The sequence below is a fragment of the Momordica charantia genome, assembly GCF_013281855.1.
Source record: "Momordica charantia cultivar OHB3-1 chromosome 1 unlocalized genomic scaffold, Mcharantia_2.0 BLBB01000001.1, whole genome shotgun sequence".
Classification (NCBI taxonomy): Eukaryota; Viridiplantae; Streptophyta; class Magnoliopsida; order Cucurbitales; family Cucurbitaceae; genus Momordica; species Momordica charantia.
The window spans coordinates 22649047-22662345 of record NW_028275157.1 but is presented as its reverse complement, the minus strand read 5'-3'; the positions used below and the strand labels follow the sequence as shown (position 1 = coordinate 22662345).

The 13299-nt window shown below is 33.5% G+C and overlaps 3 protein-coding genes across 5 annotated transcripts; 1 reads left to right on the top strand and 2 right to left on the bottom strand.

The window, feature by feature from the left end:
- Nucleotides 1-15: 15 nt before the first annotated feature.
- On the bottom strand, nt 16-3047 carry LOC111012252 (nudix hydrolase 15, mitochondrial). Of its 3 annotated transcripts, XM_022286330.2 has the most exons (7): nt 2908-3047; nt 2313-2788; nt 1955-2097; nt 974-1093; nt 686-871; nt 361-483; nt 16-281 (listed from the first exon to the last, which is right to left on the bottom strand). In XM_022286330.2, exons 2-7 carry the CDS (start codon nt 2674-2676, stop codon nt 198-200), a joined length of 1020 nt encoding a protein of 339 aa, XP_022142022.1. In that variant the 5' UTR covers nt 2677-2788; nt 2908-3047; the 3' UTR covers nt 16-197. The 3 variants fall into 3 exon arrangements, with proteins under 3 accessions (XP_022142022.1, XP_022142021.1, XP_087976517.1); XM_022286329.2 differs by lacking the exon at nt 2908-3047 and having other exon boundaries at nt 2313-2880; XM_088120391.1 differs by lacking the exons at nt 16-281; nt 361-483; nt 2908-3047 and having other exon boundaries at nt 515-871; nt 2313-2875.
- Nucleotides 3048-3192: 145 nt separating this feature from the next.
- On the bottom strand, nt 3193-7166 carry IQD9 (IQ-domain 9). The gene is made up of 6 exons (XM_022286331.2): nt 6680-7166; nt 5856-5947; nt 5151-5300; nt 4660-4887; nt 3940-4053; nt 3193-3836 (listed from the first exon to the last, which is right to left on the bottom strand). Exons 2-6 carry the CDS (start codon nt 5928-5930, stop codon nt 3471-3473), a joined length of 933 nt encoding a protein of 310 aa, XP_022142023.1. The 5' UTR covers nt 5931-5947; nt 6680-7166; the 3' UTR covers nt 3193-3470.
- A 4911-nt stretch (nt 7167-12077) lies between these two features.
- LOC148213456 (RING-H2 finger protein ATL2-like) lies at nt 12078-13017 on the top strand. The gene has a single exon (XM_088118983.1). It carries the CDS (start codon nt 12173-12175, stop codon nt 12896-12898), a length of 726 nt encoding a protein of 241 aa, XP_087975109.1. The 5' UTR covers nt 12078-12172; the 3' UTR covers nt 12899-13017.
- Nucleotides 13018-13299: the final 282 nt, after the last annotated feature.

The window sequence follows — 13299 nt, the reverse complement described above, 5'->3', positions numbered from 1 at the left end:
AAGAAATAGTCAAGGTGAAGAATATATTTACATTGAAAGAGTAGTACGTATGATACCGAAGTTTTTACAGCACAAGTAGTCGGTTTATTCATTATAATACTTTTGTTTAAAATTTTACTACTAATCAAATAAGCCTCTGTAGCCAACGTCAATACAGAACTTTGGAAATATACACAATGGTGAAGAAATATTATCATCTAAAAATGAGTTCTGAAACTGGGAAGACCTGCCTGCCCTGTTAACCGACGGCTGCTTAACCTCTCCATGCTGGGAATCATGTTCTGCAATTATAGATTACAGGGTCTTCAAGTTACAGAAAGAGTCAGCAAGTCACAAAGAGAAGGCAAGAGAGAGAGATACCAGGGAAAACGATATGCAGGCAACTGCAGCAAGTTTGTTCCGAGCGTTCACTCTCAACGATAACTTTCTCGACACATGATACCGCTGGCTTCCTCTATTCTGAATAAAAAAACCTTTTGGCTCCTAGTTTAAAAGCATCCAAATGAGTGCAAAATTATCCGGAATCTTCTACCTTTTTATTCATATCAAACATTTACATCATCTTATTTCAGTTAATGTCTGCCGTTAATACCACACTAACACAGGACTATAATTTAGTCTACAATCCAATAACAGTATCTCAAATCTAAGACATAGTGGTATCTTTAGCTACAACTTGTGGAACCTTGAAGATGGGATTTTGCTCCAGAAAAGGTGGTGATCTTTGGAATACAACTGATGCAGCCCTTATCAAGATCCCAGCAGTTAAGCCCCATATCACATACTTCTTGTTCTCAGTTTCATAGTCAAAGAAATGAACGAGGTAATTGCATCCCATCCACTCTCTCTCCTCCGCTCTCCGATTTTCATCCTGCATCAAATGTTTTGAGAGAACTTATATCGACAATCAAATAAAGGGTTCAAGAACAGAGAACAGTTATATTTTTATTCTCCAACAAAAAGAGACCATAACCTTGATAAACATTTCAAGTGGAGCATCAAATACTGCTTCCACTTCAGCAGGATTCGGCCAGGGATTGAATGCATTTCTTTCATTCAGAATGCCGATAACAGGAACCACTCTTAGGAGGTGCTGCAAAGAAAACAGAAGTTTAACTTGTATTGAACTCATCATCACAAGCCCTAGTCATTAAATGCTTCTTGCTGCAGCTAAAATTGCATAATTTTTGTATGTCTAATAAGCTTAGAGACAGCCCAATCCTGGTGAATCCCTTATATAAACCATGTAAGTTGGACCATGATGTAAAAATATGACATTAGATTACATTGTCATGATTCATTTTAGAAGGATATGCAATACCACTGAAAGAGTGACTTCTTGACGAAAGTTTGAGTTCTCCAAGTTCCAAAGGAGCAAGAGACAAACTCATATAGATGTTGATACCTTATCAAAGTAAGCATTTGAAACTGAAAGCAACACAGTTCTAACACCAACCACTTCTTGTTTTTTCTGTAAAGAAAGAAAATATCTTGGATTTTCCAATACTCGATGTTAAGAAGACCATACTATGACAAAATCAATATCCTGATCATCAGAAACCCTAATTTACCAGTATTTCACTACGTTGAAATGCTTTTATAAATTCGTCATTTCCCTACATCCTCGTTTTCTTTGTACCCATAAAGTCCCCAAACTGTAGAAGAATTTATGAATAACATTCTTAGTCAGGATTAGCAGGAGTTTCCCTTGAAGTCTGCAATTTGGAAGAATAAATTTTCACAAGAACCTTCGCAGCAGGATCGTTTCATGCATTAAGGTACCAAAGTTTGCAACTGTGACACTGTATAATTTGTTTATTTTACCTTAAATGTTTATCAAATTGTCCCTAATATCAGAATTATGTCTTTTCTGCACCACAATGATGAATATTGAATCGATTGCTTATCAGTTATTGCACGTCCAAAAAAATTTAGGGGGAGAGAGAGTACAGACCTTGGACAAGAATGGCTCAAGAACTGCTACAACATTAACAAGCGAAGGATCCAAACCAATCTCCTCCTTTGCTTCTCTTGTCGCCGTCGCCCCATCATCCTCATCTCCTTCCTCTGCTTTTCCTCCAGGCAATGCAACTTCACCTGCAAACAAATTCGCCCCAAATTTGTTTAACAAAATTTCGAGCATCAATGCAAGGCAAATTCTCATGAAAAGGAGAAGGTAAACTGCAACAGACAGAGGTACGAATCTGTTTCCATTTTCGTAAAATCAAAAGTAGATTCAAAATTTTCCTTTATCTTCCTTCTCTTTACCAGATTCAGTTGGAATCAAAAGGGTAAACCATAACTGTACAGACCCGAGTGAGTAGACAATCTCGAAGATCGTTTGGTGAGAATGACCCGCAGATCGCCGTCACTCCCTTCAAAAAGACAAATCAACACAGCCGCTCTCTTGGGTCTGAATATCTCAGGGTCTCGAGAAATCGGGGCAGCCGATTCCGGAAAACCCACTTGAGAAACAACCTTTCCATTACTCTCCTCACTGCTTGGCTCCTCCACGTCGTCCAAACATGGCGGTGGTTTGTAAAGGCGGAGTTGCTGTGACAAGGCGATTAGCTTTCGTGAGCTCCCATTCCCAGGGGACTCTGAAGAATCCATGAGCTTTGAGACCCGTTTGGTGTACAGCGACGGTTTCAATAGCCTTCTGAATATTGAAATCATGAATTTAAAGCCCTCCCGATTTCCTCACCAATAAACCATCAATAAATGAGACCGCCGAGCGAAGTAGGACAATTGGTGCGCATTGGTTGCGACGATGATTTTGGTTCTGCCTCTGGGATTGGAAGCAGAAAACAAGAAAAATCACAAGCATTACTTATCGCTCCAAAGAAGATTATAAATAAGCATTAGAATGACTCTTGCCACTGTTTACTGACACGTTTAGATACCCACCATGGATATTCTAACTTCTAAGGCAACTGCATCACCCCATTATCCACTTATTGCATCTGCACGAACATGGGTTGCGAAGGAGGACGACAGGTGTAATATGATCACAGAACAGGCCATGACTTTTATACAAAGGGGTGTGAATCACGAAGGTTTCTTTTTTGTTCTTTATTTTGGTTGTTTAGGTATAGGAAAATAAAGTAGTATTTCGAAGTCGTTTATGCTATTTCAGCAAAATCATAGATCCACCCAGAAGTGGAGGTTACATAACAATATCAAGCTACCAAATAATTTCAAAATCATGAACACTGTTCGTATACATTATAATTTATGTAATACTGTCTTTCTTCTTCTTTCAAATATACAAAGCAGGAAAAAAGGGAAGGAAATGTAAGAAAATAATATGACATGGGGTCAGTCTGCATGCCAAAAATACATTACCTCACACCACTCCATGAATGAACATCTTCAGAAATGACATACAGAAAACAAATGGCTTCTTCATCTTTATGTTTTTTTCCTTGATAAAAATATGAACACAATTTGCAGTCTACAAATGGCGTCGATTATGACACTGTTTCTTCTTTCTTCTTTGTGTTCCCTTCACCACCTTTATTGCCTTTTTCTTCTGTAGCTGATTTCTCGGTTTTCTCGGCAGCTGGATAAGACAACCTCCGAGCCTTTGGAGTTGATTTCCCATTCGGGGAAGGAGGTTTAACCAAAACTCGTGCTCTCGGAGATGGTGAGTTTATCTTCTTACCGACTTTGCTCGACTGCCTAATTGTCGACTTCTTTGGACTAACTAACTGAGACGGTACACGGCTTTCCCATGGACGAGCAGCTATCCATCGTTCTTTCCAGCTCCAACCCCAATCTGTTTTACCAAGTTCATCTTTGCCCAACCCATAGATCTCACTGGAATTTGCCCTCCACTGAAAATTTCATGGGTTTTGGGTAATGATTTTCAGTCCATTCTCATAAATGGAGATTGAGAGCCGTGATGTATAAAATATAACATTTTCAGTGAGTACATACCTGATGTGAGAATGCATATGCCATAGCACGCTCACGCTTAACAGCTGCTTCTTCTCTCTCGTGTATCCTTGAAAGAATCTCCTCCATGGTTTCTGCACCGCCACACCACTCCACCTGCAATCCATTCAAACTACTGCTTAACAGGATGGTCATATATGCCAATAATCATTTAATCTCTGTAAAGGAAAATGAAAAAAAATGTAACATTCAACGCTTAACAACTGATATATTGGCTAAGCTTCTGAATATTTTATGAATTATCAAACTTGATAGACCTCAGGAATCAGATGTTTGGGACAGTAAGCCTTGTATAACAATGAAACTTCACAACAAAGCTAGATTACATCAAAACCCACCAATAACAACACTACAGAGCCATCATAAACAGATAAAAACAAGCATAATTGATCTAACATTAAACAAATTTCTAGACTATAAATAAATCGCTTGCAATTTACAGACACTATCCTTTTTTTCTTTTTCCCATTAAGAAGGAATCTGAAAATTCTCTGTCAAAATCTTTGGAGGCTTCTAGATTTAACATAACTACAGCAAATTGAAGTTCAAAAGATATTTGATAAATCAAGAAAAGCGACAGTTGTATGGATAGTCGCAGATAAGTATCACGAACAAAATAGAAAATAACAATTGTATAAATAAAAGTAAAACGAAGTAGATGTGAGGATAACTTAGAGCACATACGAGAAGCAGTGGACTGACCTCTATATCATGAAGCTTAGCCTCAAGTTTTCGTTGATTCTCTAATCTCTTTTGTCTTTGTCGTCCTTCTGTCACCATATAAAGTCGACGGGCCCTAACTTGAGCCTGTATATTGCTCCATGAATGAAGATAGTCTAATGTAGATGTAGCATGCTTTCTAACAGAATAGCCTTGAGTCAGATTCTGCAGTCTCACAGTTCCTTTCAGTCGACGTAAATTTTTCCTAGCCTGTAATAGGTGAAAATATAGCAGCAAAAACAGTTATGTGAAGAAAATAAAACACTGTCTACTATGCTTATTTATCACAAAGAATAGGTACTATGGTTCTTTATCACAGAGAATATGCTGTCCCATCAATCCTGGTTATGAAACTAATGATAAAACATGTATAAAAAGCAAATGGGAAAGAAACAGTAGGAGCATGTCTTATTAACAAACCCATCTACTATACATTTTAGAGGGGAAGAAGGGCATGATAAATGGTAACTCACACAATATGCTCGATATGCTGTCTGAATCCGAACTGCAGCTACATCTTCAATTGGCAAACGAAGAGACTTACGATTCCCATTAGTACCGCCATTTTTAAACCTCGAGGAATCTTTTTGCAGATTATTTGATTTCTCTGCAGATGATGATTTCTATATCAAAGCAGAAAACTAATAAGACAGAAGTATATGAACATCGATTTGTAAATATCCAGTTAGTTTCCTAGCAGCATACGAAGACCTCCTATGGAAAGGGAAAATCAGCTTGAATGACTATTTAACAGCACTCTATTCAACCAAAGGAAACAACCTTAATTGATACCATGTAATCAATAAGCAAGACCAACTTTCTTGAGTAATTCCAGCAATTCTGAAAATTCTTAAGCAGCAGCAAATGTACTCGAAACTGCTAGACTTTAAAACTAAATCATAAATCTCAATTTTCTTTTATGCAAGGAAAGTTATCATCTTCTAATAAGAACAGTGTTCTACTTAACCAAGTATTCTTCTTCCAGGTAATAGACATGTACAATATACATGAGAATGAGGTAATAAGAACTAATGGAGAGACATTTGAAACTTGGCCATTTTATTTCCCCTATTTTCCTTGCTGAAGAGACAAGGATCATAGTTTATAAAAATAAAAAAAATAAAAAAAAGCGAATTAAAGTAGACACAGTTTAAGCCAAAGAAATTGCATTATGATACCTTAACTTGTTTTGAACTGCTGGTTTTTACTTTCTTCAAGCGAATTACCGTCTTAAACCAATCTCCAGAGCCCATTTTCAATAATAAAGTGCCTGTATCAAATATAAACTATAATCAATTTCATGTCGGTCAAACATCATTAATATCATTGCTAAGCAGGTATTCATTAAGACTTGTCCACTTCAACAATAGTTCCATAGTAAGCAACCCCCCCCCAAGTTTTTCTTATTTGACCCTAGAACTACTGGCACCCATGCAACACACTAGCAAATTCCAATGCAGGTCCGTAAGAAAACATTGAATTTGAACTTGAAACAAACTAAACAGAATAGAAACCAAGAAGGTACCAATTCCAAATGACCGTCAGCCTATCATAAACACGACGCATTTCAAAATCACCAATTTCAGATCTTAGCCACTAGTTTTTGAAACAGTGGCTCACGATCACGCCATTTCATTGAAAACTAACATAAAACAATGCTGTTTTCTCTGAATTAACAAAGGGGTAGTCCCAAAAATTGATTGAACTTAAAAAGTCGTTACAAGAATCAGCGAGGACCGTATAACTTCCAATATGACAGTCATTACCAAGGAAGAGCTGGAAAATCCCTTAAAATAATCACAGAACACAGTCAATATAGTAAAACAAAACAATAAGCTCTACGACCTATGAAAATTGAGCATTAATAAGCTTCTAAATGTTCCAGATCTACCAATTCTTACCAAATTCAAAATCCCATATCACAAATGTGAACACATAAATGGGGGAACAACTAAATGGAAAAAGTAGACGAAAAAAAATGCAAGTGAAGATGATGAAATACCAGAGAAAAAGCTCCAGAAGGAATCAAGGAAGAAACTGTTGTGAACTTCTAATGCATATCCACTACGATTTTGAAAGAGAACGGAGTAGACAACTGTTCCAGCTTTCTGAAGTCGTAGTAGTAAAGATGAAGGCAAAGCCGAGGGAATAAAAGTGGTTGTTGCAATGTGGATTGGCCATGGCCCATCACCAGCCTTTTTTTCTTTCAAAAACTCCCAACAAAAATAGTTTTAAAAAACACGACCAAAGAAAAAACACTTAAAATACTCTTCCCGCCCTCAATCAGAGGCTCAACCAACGCAACAGCTCATCAGAAAGAAGATCCTACGGTGCTCAATTAAAGGGTTGGTGGGTTTCTCTACAGCGACATGGGAACAAACTCTTCGATCGAAAAAAGAAATGGGTCGGGTTCCATCTCTCTCGGGGGAGGAAAAAGGTTGAACAGAGAGAAGAAAGAGCGTAAATTTCAGGTATAATTTGTCGATATTGAACAATTGAATTATTGAACTAAGCAGAACGTAACAAAATTGATATTTCAGGGCCACAAGGTTGCGATATCTGTACATTACGCAAATCTTGTCGGTCGTCATCTTTATCTTCATTCCTCTTCTTTTTCTTTTCCCTTTGAGCAGTCAATGACATTTGTGAAATCCAAAAAAATGACATTTTTGAAATTTCCCTAAACAATAAATGAACGTAGACGTTTTCTTTTCCTTCCCCTCTCCGAGCACGACATTTGAAATCAAGTGACGAAATTTAATTGGTAAATCTATTTTTTTTTCCTTAAATTAGAAGTTCAAAATGGGCCAAGATTGAAATCCATCCAAAATATATATCTGAACAGTTAAAGTTGTGCTTTAATGAAATTCAAATTTTCATACCCATAATTTGTAACCTAAAAAAAACGATGAACAAATTTTTAGACCACGAAAGGTTTTTAGTAATTTTTTGCGGTATTATATTCTAACTTATTATTATGTTTATTCTCCCTCATTTTTAAAAGAAAGTATATGTTCAAATATATTTTTTTCTAAATATTTCAGTCAAGTAGTACTTCACCTCACATCTTAGTAATAAAAACATCACTTAAAAATTATTAATGGTTTATTTTGTGTTTATTTCTTTCTCAGGTAAGAAAAATTTTACTGTCAAATAAAATTTTAAAAAAAAAGGTAAGAATTCAGTTACATTACAATCAAAAAGAAAAAAAAAAATAGCACTCACATATGAGACAAAACTCTTTGTCACCAGTCAAGTCTTGTGTTCTTTTTTTTTTTTTTTTTTGGGTATTTCTTGTTTTCTCACTTATTATAGTTCCCACTTTCCAACGATGTTTAAAAGTCAACATTTAACTTGTCTGGTCATTTTGTTTTAAAGAAAATGAAAAAGAAAGATAGCAATTGAAAACGGCAATTTATGGTTTTTTAAAATGGCCAAATTAAAGGGAAAAAGTGTCTATCATGAGTTTTATTAAAAAGAAAAGGCCAACTCTTTATATTTTTGTAACAATATCCTTTCTTGAAATTCAGAGTTCATTCAGTAATATTTGTATATATTTAATTTTTGAAAACTAAATATTTTTTAATAATAAAATTAGTGATAAGAATTAGTCAATGCACTTGATTATTCTAATCAGGCAATATAGTCTAGCTAGGGAAGGGTATGGCAATATATGGCAATAAAAATTTATAAATGAAATGAAAATAAAATGTGGAAGCTCAAATTTAAAGATAAAATAATTGTTTATCCCCTCCACTATTTTATAGAAAATATTACATTAAATTAAAAATTGATTCTATTCTTTCCATCCCCACAATTCAATAATAATAGGTAAAGTTGTTAGAAGCGCTGCTCTTAGGAAGCATTGTTAGAGCATCTTGGTTCGAGTACGGATTTGGAACTCATTTCCATTCATGTGTAGCAATTTGAAAATATTCAGCAATATGGAACCATTTTTCAAAACTTATGACAAAGTGGATATCCAGCCGTAGAAATAAAATGTTCATCTTTTAAAAGTATAAGAACTAAAATGATGTTTTGAAAGTATAAACTAAAATAAACAAAAGTTTAAATTTATGAAGTAAAATAGACATTTGGAGGCATATAAAGATCAAAATGGTGAAAGTACATAAATCATGTGGGGTGAAGATTCGAAAAACTAAAAAAAAAAAAATATTTATTAGGTTTGAATATTATTTTGGTCTTAACTTTCGTTTATTTTGATTTTTATACTTTAAACATCTATTTTAGTACGTACTTTCAACTCTTCTCCATCTTATTCTATGTACTTTTAAAACTCTATTTTAGTCCCTATATTTTTAAAAAGTTCGATCCACGAGAGTTGTTGATAGAATTAACAATTATTAAACGAATCAAATGAATTCTACAAGGATGGAGTCTCGAACATCATGAAAAAGTGTAGAGAAAATGAGGGAACTAGAAATTGTTTTCTTAACAAAAGGAACGAACAATGAAATATACAATATGATGTATAATTATATAAGCTAAAATCTAAAACATATGAAAAGTTTTTTTTTCCTGAGAAAATATGAAAAGATTAATATAGCCTCACTAACTAATAATAATAATTATGCTAACAGTACTTTTGTGATATACGACAGGAGCCAAGTTATTTTTTACAAAATATGCCATCAATTAATATTTTTTATTCAATAAAATCTTTTGAGAAGAAAAATATCAAGGTAACTTTCAATACTTTGCAATTTCTTATTGTAAAGTCAAACTGAAGAAAGTTTAGCTCAATTTTCCAACCTGTCGCTAATATGAAAACTACTTTCCGCCTCTCAAATCTGAAATAAATTCAATTTTTACAATTAAACGGTTGATATATTTTCAATTATTTTAAGAATATTCATCATGTGGGGTTTTCATTCTATTTTAGTGATTCGAAAGTTATCCCATATTAATTCAAACTGGTAAATATTTTAATTGTTTTTCTTAGTATAATACATTTTAGATAAAATCTGAACAAATTTAAGGCAGAACGAAGGAGAAAGGATGAGACAATTGTTACCTCACACTTTATTGTGATATAAAAAGTATATCTAAAATATTAAAGATTTTACGGTATTTTTCTAGGTTGTCTCTCCTAAATTTTTAAAATTAAAAGATTATATACATAAAAAATTAGATCATAAAATTTTACCTCCTTTAGAAAATTTATGACTATGCTCTTGAGGTAAATGGTAAAAATCATATGGTGTACTTAAATTTCTATTAAGGTATTTTTTTTTAAGAATATAACATATAAAAAAAATGTAGGAAAAAGATTTGAATCCATAACCTATTGAATAAGTAGAGATACCTTAGACCACCTTGGATAACTATTTTCTTTTATAATTTCTAATTTTTGAAGATTATGTGTTTTTTAATCATTTTTTCATTATGTTTTTTTACTTTTCTATTAAAACCATTCAAATTTCAAAAACAAAAAATCAAATTTTAAAACTATTTTTATGAGTTTTTAAATTTGGTTTATAGTTTAAGAAACGTCTTTTTAAGTAGTAGATAACAAAATATAGAAAATATCTAAAAAAAAATATGAATTAAAAACAAAATAATTATCCAACACACTTTTTAAGTATCGGTATGGTAGTCGACCTTCTTTAAACGTAACCTCTCTATAATTTGAAAGATCATTTTTTTTTCCTTTGAAAAAATAAAGATTTTTTTTTTTGAAACTAATACATGATCTTTTCCTTTCACAAAATAACAACCTATTTCTCAACACAGGAGACTACCACTTAGATCCATGGTCACGACACTTCGGCTTCTTGTCACAATGTTAACCCACAAAATAACCGCATAAAATTGTAAATAATTATAAAATTCATAATTTGATGTCTTGATTAAATTTAAAAAAAAAAAAAAAAGTTTTGCCAATTACCTCAAGGATGCATTTTCTATATAATTTTGTGCCAAATCTGTTCTTTTTTTTCCCCTCTTTACCTTTTTTCTAAACCATCTCACTTGGATATTGTCAAACCTCACATCAATATTGGTTGAATTTTTAATTGATTTTCATGAAAAAACGTTAATGTCATTTAAGGGAGATATGAAAAAAATAAATTTAATGATTTTTCATGAAAACGAATTTTGGATCATTCATTACCAATAACCTAAAATTTTCTCACTTCAATATTTTTGGTCCAACTCTTCAATAGTATCGCTAGGACGTTTGCCACCCCTCAACAAATCTAGTACATCTTTTAAAAAGTAGATATGGCAAAAAAAGTTAGGAAAATAAGTAAAATAGCAACAAGGTTTGAGTTTTTCAAATATAGCATTTTTTTGGTAAAAAAATGGAGGCCCACGTTCTAAATTACAAATATACTACAGGCCCGAACCAACAATAAATTACTTCTGATTGACTTCTGATATACTAATAATTGACAGATATACTCCTGATATATATGTGATATATGTTTGATATACATATGATATGGAATTGATTTACTTTTTATATAACTATGATATCTACTACTATAGGTGACATAAAATTGATTGACTTCTGATATATTATTGATTTACTTATGATATAACTATGATTGACAGATATACTTCTGATATATATGTGATATATGTTTGATATATAATAACGAAGCGATAACTGAAAAGGGTAATTTGGGAATACTAAAAATTTTAAAATTAGGATTTTCAAAAAAATGCTATATCTGAAAATATAAAAAAGACATGCTATTTGGTTAAATATAAAAAACTTATATGCTACCCGTTACAAATCCCCTTTAAAAAATAATTTGAGAGTATTTTTTTATATATAATTTAAACCCTATTTTAATGTTATTTAATCTCTAAACTTTTAAATACTTAATTTTAATATTTAAACTTTGTATATAAAAAATTTATTTTAGTCATTCTTACTTGTTTTGTCTAAATTATTTATTAGAAACCTAACAATAAGTAGGCTAATCAATAAATGTATCTAAAAAGATACAAATATTTAAAGTTCACATGTAATAGGTTAAAGGTTAAGTGTTGAATTTCAAAACATATTTAAATTCCACACATGAACTCTGGCTTGATATAGATTCAAATATAGACCCTATATTTATTGTAATAAGAAAAAAAAATATTTGAACTCTTATTAAATCATTGACGAATTGACGTTAACGTAAAATAGTTTCATATAAATTTCGAAAAAATATTTATAAGTTGGGTAGCAAAACAAATTATTTATATAAGTTAAAGAAAAAAAAAAACAAGACTACGAGTCAAAATAAAATTTTATCAGATTGATTTATATATTATTATTACTTTTTTTTTTTGCAAAGGTAATATGTCAATATTTAAAACGACTATTGAGTCATATTTTTCCAAATAAATAAATATAATGAATTTCCCTGTTTCTAAAGTTCTAACATATATATTTATAATTTGGATGCCATAAAATCAAACTTAAACGCTCCCACCTCCCACCGGTACCGCTCTTCATTGATTGAGATTCAGTTCAATCATGGGTTCCGACGACGACGAAGATCATCATTTTCGGAAATTCGGAAACCGCCACAAGATCATGGTCTCTGCAATTTTCAGTCTATTCGCGGCGGTTCTCATCATCCTCTTCCTCCATTTGTATCTCAGATATCGCCACAGACGCCGCAGAGAATCAAGATTGATCAGTCTCGAAACGGCTCAGCAGATTACCCGAGCCGATCGCGAAAATCACACGGCGCCGCCGCCGCCTAAGGCCGGCCTCGACCCGCTCGTAATCGCCAGGATCCTGCCGGAATCAATCCACAAGCAATCCGATCATCGCGGCGAAATCGTTGAGTGTTCGATTTGTCTGAGCAACATCGAAGAGAAATCAACCGTCAGGATTCTCCCCAATTGCAAGCACATCTTCCATGTGGAGTGCATCGATATGTGGCTCTTCTCCAACACAACCTGCCCGATCTGCCGGGCGGCGGCGGAGCCCGCACTTCAGCCGCCGGATCACGGCGAATTACCGACGGCTCCGCCGTTGACGGAGGAGCAGTCGAGCTCTAGGTTTAGCTCCTTCCGAAGGACGATGAGCAGAGAGCGGTCTCAGGCAGTTCAGCCGACGGCTCCGCCGTTGACGGAGGAGCAATCCGGATCCAGGCTGAGCTCCTTCAGAAGAATAATCAGTAGAGAGAGATCATTCAGAGTTCACAGTTGCGGAGAAGGATCGGTTCGCGCTGCAGATTTAGAGAGGCAATGATTTCAATTTTAATTTTTCTATAAACAAAAAATACGCTTTAAATTTTCTAGAATACAGCTTCCCGCTGGATGTACAGATAATTTATTAAATTAAATCATCATTGGCTTTGTTTTTGGGTATTTTTCAAATATTTCTTCTAATAAGTAATAACTAATAACTGAGGATTTTGCTTGGAGTTTGCCTCTCTGTTTTGATGAATCTACCTTATTCTTTATATACTTTTATTATAAATATATTTGTGCAAGTTTCAAATTATTTCTCTGTTAGCATCCCTTCATATATATTTTTACTATTTTTACTAGATGTAGATTTATCTCTTATGTCGATATTAGATGTTGAATCCATAGACACATGAAAATGTATGTCAAACATGTTGACACAAATTTAATACCATAAATTTA

Bases quoted from the DNA above. Each gene is read 5' to 3' on its own strand.
- LOC111012252 (XM_022286330.2), bottom strand. From the start codon at position 2,676: ATGATTTCAATATTCAGAAGGCTATTGAAACCGTCGCTGTACACCAAA. The intron at 872-973 runs GTTATGGTCTCT...CATTTGATGCAG, and splicing joins CACTTGAAATGTTTATCAAG to GATGAAAATCGGAGAGCGGA. The intron at 484-685 runs GTTCCACAAGTT...CTTTTAAACTAG, and splicing joins AGCAAAATCCCATCTTCAAG to GAGCCAAAAGGTTTTTTTAT.
- IQD9 (XM_022286331.2), bottom strand. From the start codon at position 5,930: ATGGGCTCTGGAGATTGGTTTAAGACGGTAATTCGCTTGAAGAAAGTA. The intron at 5,301-5,855 runs GTATCATAATGC...GCTTTGATATAG, and splicing joins GCAGTTCAAAACAAGTTAAG to AAATCATCATCTGCAGAGAA. The intron at 4,054-4,659 runs GTCAGTCCACTG...AATGGATTGCAG, and splicing joins CTAAGCTTCATGATATAGAG to GTGGAGTGGTGTGGCGGTGC.
- LOC148213456 (XM_088118983.1), top strand. From the start codon at position 12,173: ATGGGTTCCGACGACGACGAAGATCATCATTTTCGGAAATTCGGAAAC.